At 42.2% G+C, this 17,145-nt stretch overlaps 1 protein-coding gene across 7 annotated transcripts in view; it reads right to left on the bottom strand.

Moving 5' to 3' along the window:
- Positions 1 to 17,145, bottom strand: part of LOC122554944 (RCC1 and BTB domain-containing protein 2-like) — a 68,274-nt gene that overhangs the window by 12,317 nt on the left and 38,812 nt on the right. For 5 of the 7 annotated variants that reach the window (XM_043700389.1, XM_043700391.1, XM_043700390.1 and 2 more), the window contains exon 9: positions 1,282 to 1,408. In XM_043700389.1, the coding sequence (XP_043556324.1) occupies positions 1,282 to 1,408 (127 nt within the window). Of the gene's footprint in view, positions 1 to 1,281; positions 1,409 to 3,844; positions 4,059 to 12,187; positions 12,260 to 17,145 lie in introns of those variants that run through there. The other 2 variants (XM_043700395.1, XM_043700394.1) reach the window with 2 other exon arrangements.

A 17,145-nucleotide genomic window follows, 5' to 3' on the forward strand; every position in this document is an offset into this window, starting at 1 on the left:
ATGGGATTGTGGGAGACATAGCAGTTTGGATCAGTAATTGGCTTGCTGAAAGAAAACCGAGGGTTGTAATTGATGGAACATGTTCATCTTGGTATCCAGTTACTAGCGGCGTACCGCAAGGGTCGGTGTTGGGTCCACTGCTGTTCATCATTTTTATAAATGACCTGGAAGAGGGCTTAGAAGGGTGGGTTAGTAAATTTGTAGACAACACTAAGGTCGGTGGAGTTGCGGATAATGACGAAGGATATAGTAGGTTGCAGAGAGACACAGATAGGATGCAGAGCTGGGCTGGGCAAATGGAGTTTAATGTGGACAAGTGTGAGGTGATACACTTTGGACGGAGTAATCGGAATGCAAAGTACTGGGCTAATGGAGGATTCTTGGGAGTGCAGATGAGCAGAGAGATCTCGGTGTCTATGTACACAGATCCTTGAAAGTTGCCACCCAGATTGACAGGGTTGTTAAGAAGGCATACGGTGTTTTGGCCTTTATTAATAGAGGGACTGAGTTCCGGAACCAGGAGGTTATGCTGCAGCTGTACAAAGCTCTGGTACGGCCACACTTGGAGTATTGTGTACAGTTCTGGTCACTACATTATAAGAAGGATGTGGAAGCTTGGAAAGGGTGCAGAGGAGATTTACTAGGATGTTGCCTGGTATGGAAGGAATGTCTTATGAGGAAAGGGTGAGGGCCTTGAAGTTGTTCTCGTTGGAGAGAAGAAGGTTGAGAGGTGACTTAATAGAGACATACAAGATAATCAGAGGGTTAGATAGGGTGGACAGGGAGAGCCTTTTTCCAAGTATGGGGACGGCAAACACAAGGGGACACAACTTTAAAGTGAGGGGAGATAGGTATAAGACAGATGTCAGAGGTAGTTTCTTCACTCAGAGAGTAGTAAGGGTATGGAATGCTTTGCCTGCATCGGTAGTAGATTTGCCAAGTTTAAGTGCATTTAAGTTGTCATTGGACAGGCAAATGGACGTACATGGAATAGTGTAGGTGGGATGGGCTTCAGATTAGTACGACAGGGCGGCACAACATCGAGGGCCGAAGGGCCTGTACTGCACTGTAATGTTCTATGTTCTATACATGAAAATTGAATACATTACGAAGAAGAAATAGTTAAAACAAATTGTTCCAATAACACTTTTAAAAGATGTGATAACATTGAGATTTTAGAACAGTTGTAAAAGAAATCTCTGAGCAATTCTTAGTGAACAATTTCTCTCATGTATGAACAGTTTCTGACACCAGTGTGTCTCTAAAGATTTGGATGACTACCTTATTTTGAGAACTGCTTTGTGAGCATGGATAATCTTTCCATCCACCAGAAACTTTAGATCTGAGGTTGCCGCACTGTCAAACTCCTTCTTCATTGATTGTGCCACTGTCAAGTGATTGTCACTTTCTACAGATCCAAAAAGATAAACATGAATTAAAGTGGGGAGAAAAGAAACAGAAGGGCAAGGAACAAAGTAACTTTATATAAACCAAGAACATATTGACTTCATTTTTTTTATCAATTCAAGGTCCATCTTCTCTATAGTGCATATAAATATTTTAAAAGTGCCTTCCCAGAACAACTGCTGAAATTCATTTTGAATATCAATACTGTCAATAAATTCAGCCCATTCAGCAATGTTCCCTTTAAGGTGTGCAACAACACAGCAACTCTGAAGATACTCTGTGGATTGCTCTTCGGTTACGCTATGTGCAGCTATCCAAACTGAATATAAAAGGTAACAGTGAAATGAACAGGCCTTGTACAGAACAAAAAGTTAAAGGGACATTAATCCTGAGTATTGTAGAAAAGGATCACTTATCTCCCGGGACTGAGCCTCTTCCTTCTCTTGGTTTTTAGTGCTGGGTATCGCAAAGTTTTCATTGGGGGGAAAAAAATTGATTGAAATAGACACTTGACTCAACTTTTTTTTAAATTCAGATAAGAATTGTATTAAGAATTTTCAGAGGAGAGACAGAATTACACAGAAATTACAGCATATGGCCTTGGATCTAAACCCCAGGTTTTGCTGTTTATCTACCAAACCAGTAGTTCCCATTTCCTTTCCTTCAACCTCCCAAATAATCAGTTCTTAAACAATGACCTATTCACTACTCAGGGAGCAACTCAGAAGAGATTCATGACCAGGAGACTCATTTCAAATTGCCAATGCCACTAATGCATTTGATAGTCTCCTAGCCAACAGCACAAAAATAAGACAGTTCCACCTGCTCTGTGTCAATAAATCCCTTATGCTTAACCTAAATTCAATGTTCTCCTCACTCCAAAAATCTTGATCACTAGAAACTAAGTTTTATTTGCATTAGCATAATTTTCTTCAGAAATAAAGAGGACCACAGCCGGACAAATTCAAGACAGCAGTTCCTCCAAGTCCACAATCACAGTCAGATCGCGGTGTGTGGAATGGAGTGGAAGGTCAGTAAACAAAGGCTGTTCTAGCACACTGTCTGACTGGATGTGATCTGGAAGCCAATCTTCCATCTGCTTTCCCTATTTAGCCAGGCCTGGAGTGTGAAACCAGCATATTCAACAGGAAACTGTTTAGAATGATCAGAATATCTAGTCTGTGTATTTAGAGAACAAATTTAACACTACATATTAGAGACATATAATATGTTGTATTATAATATTCATGATCATCTATACCTTTGTGGTCTCACATCTGACGGTGGTATGGTGGCACAAGCTGTCTCACAGCATAGACGAACAGAGTTCAAATCCAGCCTTGGGCGATTGTCTATGTTTGCACATCTGCGTGGGTTTCCAATGGGTGCTCCAATTTGTTCCCACAGTCTAAAGATGTGCAGGTTAGGTGGATTGGCCATGCTAAATGCGGGCTTGCAGGAATGGATTTGGTTTGAATGGGATGATCTTCGGAGGGTGGGTGCAGCCAATAGGCCAAATGGCCTCTATCTGCACAGTAGCATCCTAAGATTCTACCTCTTATATAGACTGTGGCATGAAGAGACCTATTTCTTTTGGCACGACTGAATAGTATGAAATTAATTAGACGCTAATTTTCATCCAAGTGTTATAGAGTCAAAGAGATTTATAGCATGGAAACAGACCCTTCGGTCCATGCCATGCTAAATCTAGTCCCATTACCAGCATTTGGCCCATATCCCTCTAAACCTTTCCTATTCATATAGCCATCCAGATGCCTTTTAAATGCTGTAATTATACCAGTAATGTTTGTTAGACGACTCCACTGTGCAGAAATACTTGAATCAAACAGCAATACAGTCAGCTGTGCAGATTCACCGCTGGGTCAGATAGCAATGCAGGTTTATTTCTCTGTTTGATTCACTTCCCAAGTGGTCACTGCCTTTGTCTGTCTCCCACCTTTTTAAAATTCCGCTGTTTTGATCTTCAGTTTCACCCAAAGTTTCAAAACAATGCAACAGCTTATAAAACAATAATTATTGCTCCTAGAATTCGAGAAAACACTGAAAATACCTCAACAAATAAAGGAGCAGCTCTGACAGCCACAACTTCTTCCCATCCTCCATCTTGGATTACCTAGAAACCTCAAGTACTGTGGATGAATTTGTTTCTGCAGATGCTGTGGAGCTGCTCCCTATTAAGATTCAACCAACATAATCATCAAAACATTTTCTGGTCTTTGAGCTGACTGCCTTCTGGATAACGATTCAGTTAGCAAAATTTATTTTAAAATAAATATTCCTGAAATGATTCATATTGATAAAGCTACACTCTATATTCTAACTTCACATTCCTGATGAAGTGCTTATGCTCGAAACATCGACTCTCCTGCTCCTCAGATGCTGCCTGACCAGCTGTGCTTTTCCAGCACCACACTTCTTGACTGATCTCCAGCATCTGCAGGCCTCACTTTCTCCCTACACTCTATATGTGAATAGCTGTTTATTCTGCTTTTTCTTGAATTTACACTCGAGGTATGAGGCAAGGCCAGCATTTATAGACTAGTTACTTGAGAAGATGATAGGCTACTTCTTGAGTTGCTGCAGTCCTCTTAGTATGAAGTTTCAGAACTTTCAGGAGATAGAACAGCAACCTACAAATCCAAATTAGATGTGCATGAATACCTACTGAAACACACTTGTCACATTAGAAGACTGTTGTTTGTTCTTAAATTCAGACTAAACATTTAAGACAGTGAATTGCCAGTACTATTGCATCTCCAACAAATGATCCAAACATTTCCACACTTTGAATTTCACTGGCAAAATGCATCTAATACTACAAATCCAAATTAGATGTGCATGAATACCTACAGTAACTACTCTTCAAAAATAAGTAATTGACAATAAGGTGATACAATGCAAACTTGCTCTTAAATGTTAGTTTAATATTATAGCACTTCCACTGAAACACAGTCACATTAGAAGACTGTTGTTCTTAAATTCAGACTAAGCATTTAAGACAGTGAATTGCCAGTACTATTGCATCTCCAACAAATGATCCAAACATTTCCACACTTTGAATTTCACTGGCAAAATGCATCTAATACTATTATGAAAGGGTAACCACTTAACAGGCACTTCAGTGGATCAGCTATGTCAATACCTCAGCAATGTCAGAATGAGGCAACTGACCACAGCTGGATGATCTAACAGCTGGCTACCGCTAAAAGTCCAAGAGTTAAGTGAGTCAACAGGAAATGGAAGGGTTATTTAGAATTAGATATATTAGGGGACAATTTAGCTGACTGCTGTTTCGCTTTTACTAAATGTATAGGATATGGGTCACATGTTGTTGTTACTCATGCTGCTCACTTTTCTTGTGCTGAATTGTAAAACAAAGTAATAAGAATAGTTTTGAGGTAAGCAAACGAACATAAGGCTAAGACAGTTTATTGCATTCTTATCAGTAAACAGACTGGTTATGTGGATGCTCTGTAGGAACTTGAGTATTTCTGTTCACAATAGCATTGGTCATGCCAAACTCAAGAATAACAGAAGGATTGATGGAAATTGAGTAATGTTAGCTATTTCTGTTTCTACTACTCAGAGATTAGATTAGATTAGATTCCCTACAGTGTGGAAACAGGCGCTTTGACCCAACCAGACCACAGCGACCTTCTGCAGCGTAACCCACCCAGACCCATTTCCCTCTGACTAATTCCCCGAACACTATGGGTAATTTAGCATGGCCAATTCACCCGACCTGCATATCTTTGGACTGTGGGAGGAAACTGGAGCACCCGGAGGAAACCCACGCAGACACGGGGAGAATGTGCAAACTCCACGCAGGCAGTCACCCAAGGCTGGAATCAAACCTAGGACCCTGGAACTGTGAGGCAGTAGTGCTAATCACTGAGCCACCGTGCCGCCCCATAAATCATGTGGTTGAGCACAACAAAAAGATTAAATTGTAAATCATGAGGAGAAATTGCTGGAGAAATTCAGCAGGCCAGGCAGCATTTGTGAAGAGGAAACAGAGTTGACGTCTCGCTCACTCAAAATGTTAACTAAATTTTCTTTCCTCAGATGCTGCCAGACCTGCTGAGTTTCTCCAGCAATTTCTGTTTTTAATTGTTTCAGATCTCCAGCATTCTCATTTCTTTGTTTGATATTAAACTATAAAGTAAATGTCCTACCAAGATTGCAATTTTCTTGCATTGGGCAACTGATGATAGGATCTAAATAGTCTTGTCTGTGTGACCATTAAGTACTAAGAGTAATCAGGAGTAATAAAAAAAACCCAGTTTATCCTGAAAGCAATGCAAATCTTTTTAAATGTATTCATCAGATATCAATGTTTCTAACTAGGCTTGCATTCACTGCCCAATAACTACTAACTCCCTAACGCAATTGGAGAGGGTGGTAGTGAGCTGCCTTTTTGAACCATTTCAGAGTTTAGGGATACTGTCAGTGCTGTGAGGAAGGAAGTGCCTGGATTTTGTGCCAGTAACAGTGATGGAGCAGTGATGTAGTCCTGTGCAGGTGCAGCAAGCACTTAAGAAGGCAAATGGTACATTGACCTTCATGGCAAGGGATTGAGTACAGGAGCAAGGATGTCTTACTATAACTTCACAGAGCCTTGGTGAGACCACACCTGGAGTTGTGTATGTAGCTTTGGCCTCCTAACTTAGGAAAATATGTGCTTGCCATAAAGGTTCACCATACTGATTGCAAACATAGCAAGAGTTGTCATATGAGGAGAAATTGGGTCGATTATCTAAAAATGAACTATCAACTTAATGACGATACAATGCAGGTTTAGCCTGTGTGCCAAACAGCATATGTAGCAAGTGCCAGACAAGGCTAAGTAGTTCCACAACCAAGGTATCAGATATAAACTCTGCTGTCCTGCCATGTCCAGTCAGGAGTGGTGATGAACAACTCAACAACTGATTGGAGTAGGAGGCTTCATAAATATCCCCATCCTCAACGATGGGGGAAACACAGTACATCAACAATTATAATCCTTTTCAGAAGTGCCGAATGGATGATCCAGCTCCATGTCTTCTGAAGATTCCTAACATCACAGGTCCCAGTCTTCAACCAATTTGATTCACTCCACGTTACAACAGGAAACAGCTGAAGGCAATGGATACTGAAAAGTCTATAGGCCTGATAACATTCCATCAACAGTACTAAAGATTTATGTTTCAGAACTTGCCGTGCCCCCACCTGCTGTGTTCCAATACAGCTACAACATTAACATCTATCCAACAATGTGTAAAATTGTCCAGGTATGTCCTGTACACAAAAAAACAGCGCAAATTCAACTTGGCCAATTACTATCCCATCAGCTGACTTGCAACCATCTGTAAATTGGCGGCACAGTGGCAATGGGTGGCACGGTGGCACAGTGGTTAGCACTGCTGCCTCACAGCGCCAGAGACCCGGGTTCAATTCCCGCCTCAGGCGACTGACTGTGTGGAGTTTGCACATTCTCCCCGTGTCTGCGTGGGTTTCCTCCGGGTGCTCCGGTTTCCTCCCACAATCACAAAGATGTGCAGGTTAGGTGAATTGGCCATGCTAAATTGCCCGTAGTGTTAGGTGAAGGGGAGTGGGTCTGGGTGGGTTGCGCTTCAGCGGGTTGGTGTGGACTCGTTGGGCTGAAAGGCCTGTTTCCACACTGTAAGTAATCTAAACCTAAAGTGATAAGTGATAAAGGTGTCATAGCAATAATTGGCTCACCTACACTCAGACAGGGTTACATTAAGACCATTCAGCTCCTGATCTCAAAGTATCCTTGATCCAAACAAGAACAAATGAGCTAAACTCCAAAAGTGAGTGTGATTGCACTTGACACCAATGCTGCATTTGACAGAGTGTGGCATCAAAATGGAAGTCAAAGGGAATCAGAGGGAAAACTCTCTGCTGTCTGAATCATACCAAACAGAAAGGAAGATGGTTGCAGTTGCTTGAGGTCAATTATATCCATTTAACACCACCAATGGAGTTCCTCAGGATAGTTATTCTAATCAACTTGCTCTGACATGTTATGACACATAGAATCATAGAATCCCTAATCCAGATAGAGGCCATTCAGCCCATCAAGTCTGCAGTGACCCTCCAAAGAGCATCCGACCCAGACCCACCCCATCTATCCTATCCCCACACCTTTGCATTTATCATGGTTAATTCACCTAGCCTGCACACATCTCTGTACATGACAGAGTAATTTAGCATAGAGTCACATCTCCACAGCAGGTGAGACTTGAACCCAAGCCGCCCAGTTCAGAGGTAGAGACACTATCTCTGCACCATGGGCACCCTCAAGTTCCTCTGGAGCAGATAGGACTTGAGCCCTAACTCCTGGACCTAGGTCCAACAATCTTCAGTTGCTATAGTGATGTTCCCTCCATCAGAAGGTCAGGAGTAAAGTCTGCTGATGACTGCACAATGTTGAGCACTATTCACAAATCCGCAGATACTAAAGCAACCTGTGTCTAAATGCAGCAATATCTTGACAACATCCAGGTTAGGCTGACAAGTGGCAAGTAACATTTGCACAACACAATGCCCAGCAATGACCATCTCCAGCAAGACAGAACCTAACCATTGCTCGTTGATGCTCATTGGCATTATCATTGCTGAACCCCCCCTCCATTATAAACATCCTAGGGATAGCCAGTGAATAGAAACTGAACTGGAGTAGCCACATAAATACAATTTCTACAAAAGCAGGTCAGAGGCTAGGAATCAGCAGCGAGTAACTCCCAAACATACAAACAAGAGTTCAACAACTGGTCTTTCAATTCTACTCTGCCATTCAATTTATATATAATCAGTTCAACTGTTTTGCTTCGACGTACATTCAAATATTGTGTCTTAGGTTTGTCCTAGGTTTAGATTTCTTAATCTCTAGTCATACCTGCTAATTTGCCCTGAGATTTACACTCACTGTCCCTTCCTGTCATATGAATTCCTTCCTCCATTGCATTTTCTCCACTCTGATTCAGCATGAGTTCCCAAATTTGGCAGCTTTATAACACAATAAATAATGAACAGTATCTACCTCTCTTGTGACCCTGCAAACTCTGTCCACCATCATCAAGGCAGGTGTCAGGGATACTTGTCTGGATGAGTGCAGCTCCAACAACATTCAAGAAGCTTAACACCATCCAGGATACAGCAGCCTGCTTGGTTGGTACCACCGTTCACTCCCTTCATGCCGACACTGCAAAATCAACAGGATGAACCTGCTATAAGGTACAACTTACCAAGGTTCCTTAGAAAACAGAATTCTAACCTTCATCACCTAGAAGGACAAAGTCAGCAGATACTGGAAACACCACTATTTGAAAGCTCCCCTCAAAACCACTCACCACTACAACTTGGAAATATATTGCCACTCTTTCAAAATCCAGGAGCTCCCTCCCTGATGGTATTGTGGCTGTACTTACACCAAATGGATTTCAATGGTTTAAGGCAGCAGCTCACCACTACAACCTCAACAACAACTAGGGATAGACCTAGTTTGGGTTTTTGCCCGAAATGTCGATCCTCCTGCTCCTCGGATGCTGCCTGACCTGGTGTGCTTTTCCAGCACCACACCCTTGACTCTAATCCCCACAGCATCTGCAGTCCTCACTTCTGCATAGGCCTCATTAATGTTTACCGAGCCAGCAAAGACAATGTCCCACAAATGAATAACAAAAAAAGCAATCCAGCACTCATTTAAAGTCTGAACCATGGTTCTTCCGAAATAGCTCGGCACGGTGGGCGGCACGGTGGCACAGTGGTTAGCACTGCTGCCTCACAGCGCCAGAGACCCGGGTTCGATTCCCGACTCAGGCGACTGACTGTGTGGAGTTTGCACGTTCTCCCCGTGTCTGCGTGGGTTTCCTCCGGGTGCTCCGGTTTCCTCCCACAGTCCAAAGATGTGCAGGTCAGGTGAATTGGCCATGCTAAATTGCCCGTAGTGTTAGGTAAAGGGGTAAATGTAGGGGTATGGGTGGGTTGCGCTTCGGCGGGTCGGTGTGGACTTGTTGGGCCGAAGGGCCTGTTTCCTCACTGTAAGTAATCTAATCTAATCTAAAAGCTCAGTCTGAGCACTGATAGTTACCAAAGTAACCAAAACAGAAAAACACTGTGACACTAAGCACCTACAGAGGAGTTATTGACAGTGAGAAATATTATTAGTGCTTGTTGGATATCTGGCTCATTAAAGCATACTGAAAATAGACCAAACATTGCTAAGTGTTAACAGAAGTATAGAGTGAGATGACAATCACAACTGGCATCTATAAATGCTGCAAACCAAGAGTTAACATAAGAATGAGATACTCTAAGTGCGATTTAGAGGCAGAGGAGCTGTACTTATGACACAGCAAATGGAGAAGAAGCAGATCACACACAAAGTACATTCAAAATTTATGAACCTGAAAGGAATTGAGACCTTACTTCAGATGGACGAAGATAAACTATTTTAAAGGGTGAAAGAACATGTAGATAGTCCAATAGAAAATAAAGAGAATTCTTTGTAAGCTAAGGCAGAAGCAGTTGCATTACGTTACTCTCTTCTGTGGAGAGCCACAAATAATGCAATCATAATAAACAAACAGTAAATAGTAAAACTGTTTGGAACCAAATAAAAGCTTGTTGGAATAAGACAACTATCAGATAATGGTCAATAGCTGTCATTGCTAATGAGGAGTTTAAAATTAGGAGGATGTGGGAAGTTATTCATAAATGGAGTGCCACAGGGATTAATGTTAAGATCTTAACAATTAACAATTTATATTAATAGTGTGAAAGAAGGGACCAAATGTATCTAAATTTGCCAATGATAATTTGCAAAGATGGTTAGGAAATTAATTTGTCAAGGGGAGCTAAAGAGGCAACAAGGGGACGCATGTAGGTTAGGTGAGTAGGAAAAATTTTAGTTGATGCAGTTTTATGTAGGAAGCTGAACCTGTCAACTTTGGCAGGAAGAACAGAATTTTTTTATTTAAACAGAGATTGCAGAAATCTGTCCTGGTAGATGGATCACAGAATGTTAATGTGCAGGTGCAGCAAGCAGTTAGGCAGGTAAATAAATTGTTGATGTCTATTGCAAGGCGATTGGAATATAAAAACAGGAAATGTTATAGTAGCTGTATTGGGTCTGGTTCAGAGCACATCTGGAGTGCTGTGTGGGAGTTTTGATCTCCTTATTTGAAAAAAGGAGAAAGGTGATACAGTTTAAGAATAAGAGATCTCCATTGGAAATGGAGACAAGATTTTTTTTTTCTCTTCAAGGGTTGTTAGTTCATAGAATTCTCTTCCCCAGAATGTGTACCAACAAGGGACAAGAGGAGGCCATTCAGCCCTTTCAGCCAGGTCCACCATTTCATTAAAATTATGACTGATCTGATCTTAACTTCAACTCTACATTACTGCACACCCCGAATAATCTTTCATCCTCTCAGTAATCAAGAATCTACCTACTTCTGCATGAAAAGTACTGAAATATCCTGCAATCACTTTTCAGGAAGACTCTCAATCCTTAGACAAAAACAGTTTCATCTCGCTTTTGAATGGGTGTCCCCTTACTTTTAAGGTATAAACCTTAATTCTATGTTCTCCCACAAAAGCAAACAGGTTTTCAGCATTCAACCAATCAAGTTCCTTCAAGGTCTTATATTTTTCAAATCAGTCACCTCTGACTCTTCTAAACTCCAGAGAATACAGACCTAGCCTATATAGGTTTTCTCATTCCACATTTTAGTCTAGTAAACCTTTCCTGAACTGCTTCTGATGCATTAATATCCTTCCATGATTATGATGACCAATACTGAACACAATACTCCAGATGCAGTCTCACCAAAGCAACACATGTTGGGTGCTCAAGTATGAACGAGTGCAATGATTTCTTTGTCTCTCAAAACTCTTAGGGTTTTTGCAGGTGTCAGACAGGAAGGCAAGGTTGACACTACAACCAGATCAACTATGACCTTAGCAATTGGTGGAGCAAAACTCAAAGGACTAGCCACACGACCAAACATCAAAAACATTTCTGAACTGACAGCCAGACTACTGCGACCACTAGGACTCATAACAGCACACAAACCAACAGCCACTCTCAGACAACAACTCACCAGAATGAAGGACCCAATACCCAGCATGAGCAAAACCAATGTAGAGTACAAAATCCCGGCATGGCACTCATCCACAGATTCAATCAATAAGCACATCGACCTGGACCCAATAAACCGACCAATGCAGCGGACAGCTGGAACTGACAACCGGAAGCGGCAGATTCAAACCACTACAAATGCTGGAGGAAAGATCACAGAAGCGCTTCACAGGAGGCTCCCAAGCACTGAGGATGTCACCTAGACAGGGGACGAAACGTCGGCAGCACAAATTCGCAGCTCGGCGAACAGAACCACAACAAAACTCAAAGTGTACACTGGCCTCACTTTGCTTACAAATCTTTTGTTTCAATGCATATTTAAAGCAGCAGCGGTTTGTTCCAGAAATCTAAAGTTGGTCAAATAGGGACCATCTCAAAATTCAAGATGCGAAGAGCCAGTTAACCCTTTTGGAAGACAGACAGACCATAAAGGTGGTTTCATGAACACTGCTTTGTTATATAGGTGACAAGAAAGCAAACCTTGGAAGAGAAAGAAACTAAATTTTAACAACAAATATCATGTATTGAAATTGCTGAGAAAGAACAGGATTAAAGAAACAGACTTAACAGATTTTCTTCAGGACTTCATGTATTTTCTTTAAATGGGTGTTTTTCTTTGGTTGTTTGAAGTTGCAGTGTCTTACAGAATAATAAAGAAGCAGTTTAACCCTTTTGATGTTGCTGCGAACAATAATGCAAACAATTAACAGTTCTATCACATCTCAAAGTTGAATAGCAAACCATATAGAAACCAGAAATATAACAAAGAGCAGTCAGCGTGGACTCCAAAAGGAAGTAACACATAAACAACTGTAATGAATTATCTGAAATAACTAAAAGAATAGGTAAGGATCATAGAGGCGGCCTAATATATTCTGATTCCCTTAGTTAAGGTATACTGAATAAGTGCATGCCTATGGTCAGAATGTGAGAAATCAGCAGACAAATAATAGAACTTATAGCAAGTTGGCTGCAAAACAGAAACTAGGAAGTAGAATAGGAATTAAAGCAGTTACTCCGACTGACAACAGAAGAGAACTGTTATTCCATAAAGATCAATGCTAGGACCACATTGTTCACCATTTGCACTAACATTTTAGACTTAGTTAAAAATCACACAACACCAGATTGTAGTCCAACAGGTTTAGTTGGAAGCACAGTAGCTTTAGGAGTGACGCTCTTTCATCAGGTGATAGCGGTGATAGACACTATCACCTGATGAAGGAGCGTCGCTCCGAAAGCTAGTGTGCTTCCAATTAAACCTGTTGGACTATAACCTGGTGTTGTGTGATTTTTAACTTTGTACACCCCAGTCCAACACCAGCATCTCCAAATCATTTTAGACTTAGGAATCTCAAATACAATTTCAAAATTTGCAGATGACACAAAATTGGGCATTTATGTTGGTAAAGACTTGTATCATGACAAAACACAAAATGGCATAAACAAACTTACAGAATGCACAAACAAACATCAACATAGAGTGTGTGTGGGGGGGGGGAAGAGAGAGATAGTTATGAGTGTCTGTGAGAGAGTGTGTGTATGTGAGTGCAAAGGGGTATAAGTCTGTGACAGGGTGTGTGTGGGAATGTATTTGTGAGGGTATGAGAGAGGGTGTGTGTGTGTATGTGTATAGTGCAGTGGGGCCACCTGTAGTGTGACAAGAACCCAAGGTCCCGGTTGAGGCCATCCCCATGGGTACCGAATTTGGCTATTAGCCTCTGCTTGGTCACTTTTTGCTGTTCCTGTCCCAAAGTCCGCCTTGGAAGACAGTCACCCAAAGGTCCGAGGCCGAATGTCCCAGACCGCTGAAGTGTTCCCCAAATGGGGGGGGGGAGAATACTCCTGTCTGTTGATTGTTGTGCGATGTCCATTCATCCGTTGCTGTAGCCTCTGCTTGGCCCCACCCATGTACGAATGCCTCAGGGCATCCTTGCCTGTAGCGTATGAGATAGCCAACGGTTGACATGGATGTCACCATTATGCGAGAGGACACCTCCCACCCTGTACATTGCTGGTACTCGCGCGACTCAACCAACGGTGTCTACTCATATGCTGCAGGCAAGATGCCCTGAGGCATAGTACATTGGCGAGGCTTCCACCCATCAAGTATGGACTGTCAAAGATACACTAGTCTACATTAGTCTCACTTTCCAGAGTCTTGAATGTTATGACAGTTCAAGTACTCATCCAAGTTCTTTTTGAAGGTTGTGCGATTTCCTGCCTCAACTACCCTTCCTGGCAATACATTTCAGATCCCACCACTCAGTGGGTGAATAAAGGATTTTGCTCAAATCTTCCTGCTTTTCACCTAAGAATTATGCCCCTTGTTACTGACTATTCAATCAAGGAGAACAAATGCCTTCTATTCACTTTCCACCTCAGATATCTCTCTGATATTATGGCGACCAAAACTACACAGAATAATCAGGTTTATAATTCCTTGAAAGTGGAATCATAGGTAGACAGAGTAGTGAAGAAGGTATTTGGTATATAATTACCTGACCTATCCCTGCTGTTCTTCTTGAACAAAAGAACAATAACAAAAGAACAAAAGGACTGATTAGGGACAGTCAACATGGCTTTGTGCATGGGAAATCATGTCTCACAAACTTGATTGAGTTTTTTTGAAGAAGTAACAAAGAGGATTGATGAGGGCAGAGTGGTGAACGTGATCTATATGGACTTCAGTAAGGCATTCGACAAGTTTCCCCATTGGAGACTGGTTAGCAAGGTTAGATCTCATAGAATACAGGGAGAACTAGCCATTTGGAGACAGAACTGGCTCAAAGGTAGAAGACAAAGGGTGGTACTGGGGGGATGTTTTTCAGACTGGAGGCCTGTGACCAGTGGAGTGCCACAAGGATCGGTGCTGGGTCCACTACTTTTTGTCATTTATGCTCATATCCAAATCATTTATATAAGAGGTACAGTTAGTAAGTTTGCATATGACACCAAAATTGGAGGTGTAGTGGACAGCGAAGAAGGTTACCTCAGATTACAACGGGATCTTGACCAGATGGCCCAATGGGCTGAGGAGTGGCTGATGGAGTTTTATTTAGATAAATGTAAGGTGCTGCATTTTGGGAAGGTAAATCTTAGCAGGACTTATACACTTAATGACAAGGTCGTAGGAAGTGTTGCTGAACAAAGAGACCTTAGCGTGCAGGTTCATAGCTTCTTGAAAGTGGAGTCGCAGGTAGATAGGATAGTGAGGAAGGTGTTTGGTACGCTTTTCTTTAAGTACAGGAGTTGGGAGGTCATGTTGCGGCTGTTCAGACATTGGTTAGGCCACTTTTGGACTATTGCGTGCAATTCTGGTCTCCTTCCTATCGTAAGGATGTTGTGAAACTTGAAAGGGTTCAGAAAAGATTTATAAGGATGTTGCCAGGGTTGGAGGATTTGAGCTACTGGGGCTGTTTTCCCTGGAGTGTCGGAGGCTGAGGGGTGACCTTATAGAGGTTTATAAAATCATACGAGGTATGGATAAGATAAATAAACAAAGTTTCTTCCCTGGAGTGGGGGAGTCAAGAACTTGAGGACGTAGGTTTAGGGTGAGAGGGGAAAGATATAAAAGGGGCCTAAGCGGCAACGTTTTTCACGCAGAGGGTAGTACGTGTATGGAATAAGCTGCCAGAGAAAGTGGTAGAGGCCAGTACAATTGCAACATTTAAAAGGCATCTGGATGGTTATATGAATAGGAAGGGTTTGGAGAGATATGGGCTGGTGGGTGGCAGGTGGGACTAGATTGGGTTGGAGTATCTGGTCCACATGGACGGGTTGGACCGAAGGGTCTGTTTCCGTGCTGTATACCTCTATGACTTTATGACTCTATTAGCTATCCTTCAGTCATCTAGCACTTCACCTGTGGCCAAAGTATTAAATATCTCTGCCAGGACCTGAGCAATCTCCCTGCTTGCCTCCCACAGCTGTCTGGGATAAATCTTAGTTATGAACCTTCATGCCAGTTAAAACATCTAATACCTTTTCCTTATTAATCTTAACATGCTCTAGAACATCAACAGCCCAAATGAGATCTCCAACTACAATATCTTTCTCCATTAAGAATACAGATGAGAAATATTTATTTAGGACCTCACACATGTCCTCTTGCTACATGCACCGATTGCCTCTCTGGTCTCTATTAGACCCCAGTCTTTTTCTGGTAATCCTCTTGATTTTAATATACTTATAAAGAGCCTTGTAATTTTCGTTAATCATATCTGCCAAAGATATTTCATGGCTTCCTTTGGCCTCCTAATTTCTTTTTTAAGCATTCCCTTACACACACACACTACTTATGAAGATCCTCGTCGTCGAAAAGTATGATGCTAGAGAGGCACAGCCAGCCGGTCAGGTAGCATCCAAGGAGCAGGAGAGTCGACATTTCGAGCATAAGCTGAGAGATAAATGGGAAAGGGGTGGAGCTGGAGGGAAATGTAGTTGGGAATGCAATAGGTAAATGGAGGTGGGGAGTGATGGCGATAGGTCGGAAAGGAGGGTGAAGAGAATAGACGGGAAGGAAGATGGCCAGGTAATACGGTGCCAAGTTGGAAGATTGGCTCTGGGATAAGGTGGGTAGAGGGGAAATTAAGAAACTGGTGAAATCGACATTGATCCCATGTGGTTGGAGGGTCCCAAGGTGGAAGGTGAGGTGTTATTCCTCCAGACGTCAGGTGGCTAGAGTTTGGTGGTGGAGGCGGCCCAGGACTTGCATGTCCTTGGCAGAATGGGAGGGGGAGTTAAAGTGTTCAGCCACAGGGGGATGCGTATGTCCCAGAGATGTTCTATACAACGTTCCACAAGTTGGCATCCTGTCTCCCCGATATACAGGAAACCACATCGAAAGCAAGGACACAGCAGATGGCGTATGTGGAAGTACTCATAAATTCTTCTGAATGTCCTTCCCTGTTTTTAATGCTCTTTACCTAAGGTATGCTTCCTTCTTTTTCTTTATCAAACACTTGATAACCCCTGACATTCAGGTTCTCTGGAGTTGCTGCCCTTACCCTTTACTCTTAGGGGAACATGCTGCATTCTCATTACATCACTTTTAAAATACTCCCACTTTCCAAATGGTGACTTAAATGCAAGTAAGCTGCTCCCAATCCATGTTTGCCAGATCCTGTCTCATGATATTGAAATTGGCTTTTCCTTAGTTTAGACATCTAACTTCTGCACTATCCTTATCACCTTCCATAACGATTCTGAAACTTAAGAGTTATGATCACTATCCCAAAGTACCCACCACTGATACTTCAGCTTCTTGACCAGCCTCATTCCCTAGAATTAGGTTATAGACAATAGACATTAGACAATAGACAACAGGTGCAAGGAGTAGACCATTCTGCCCTTCGAGCCTGCACTGCCATTCATTATGATCATGGCTGATCATCCTCAATCAGTATCCTGTTCCTGCCTTATCTCCATAACCCTTGATTCCACTATCCTTGAGAGCTCCATCCAACTCTTTCTTAAATGAATCCAGAGACTGGGCCTCCACGGCCTTCTGGGGCAGAGCATTCCACACACCCACCACTCTCTGGGTGAAGAAGTTTCTCCTCATC

This window comes from Chiloscyllium plagiosum, chromosome 12, assembly GCF_004010195.1.
Source record: "Chiloscyllium plagiosum isolate BGI_BamShark_2017 chromosome 12, ASM401019v2, whole genome shotgun sequence".
In the NCBI taxonomy this organism is placed as follows: Eukaryota; Metazoa; Chordata; class Chondrichthyes; order Orectolobiformes; family Hemiscylliidae; genus Chiloscyllium; species Chiloscyllium plagiosum.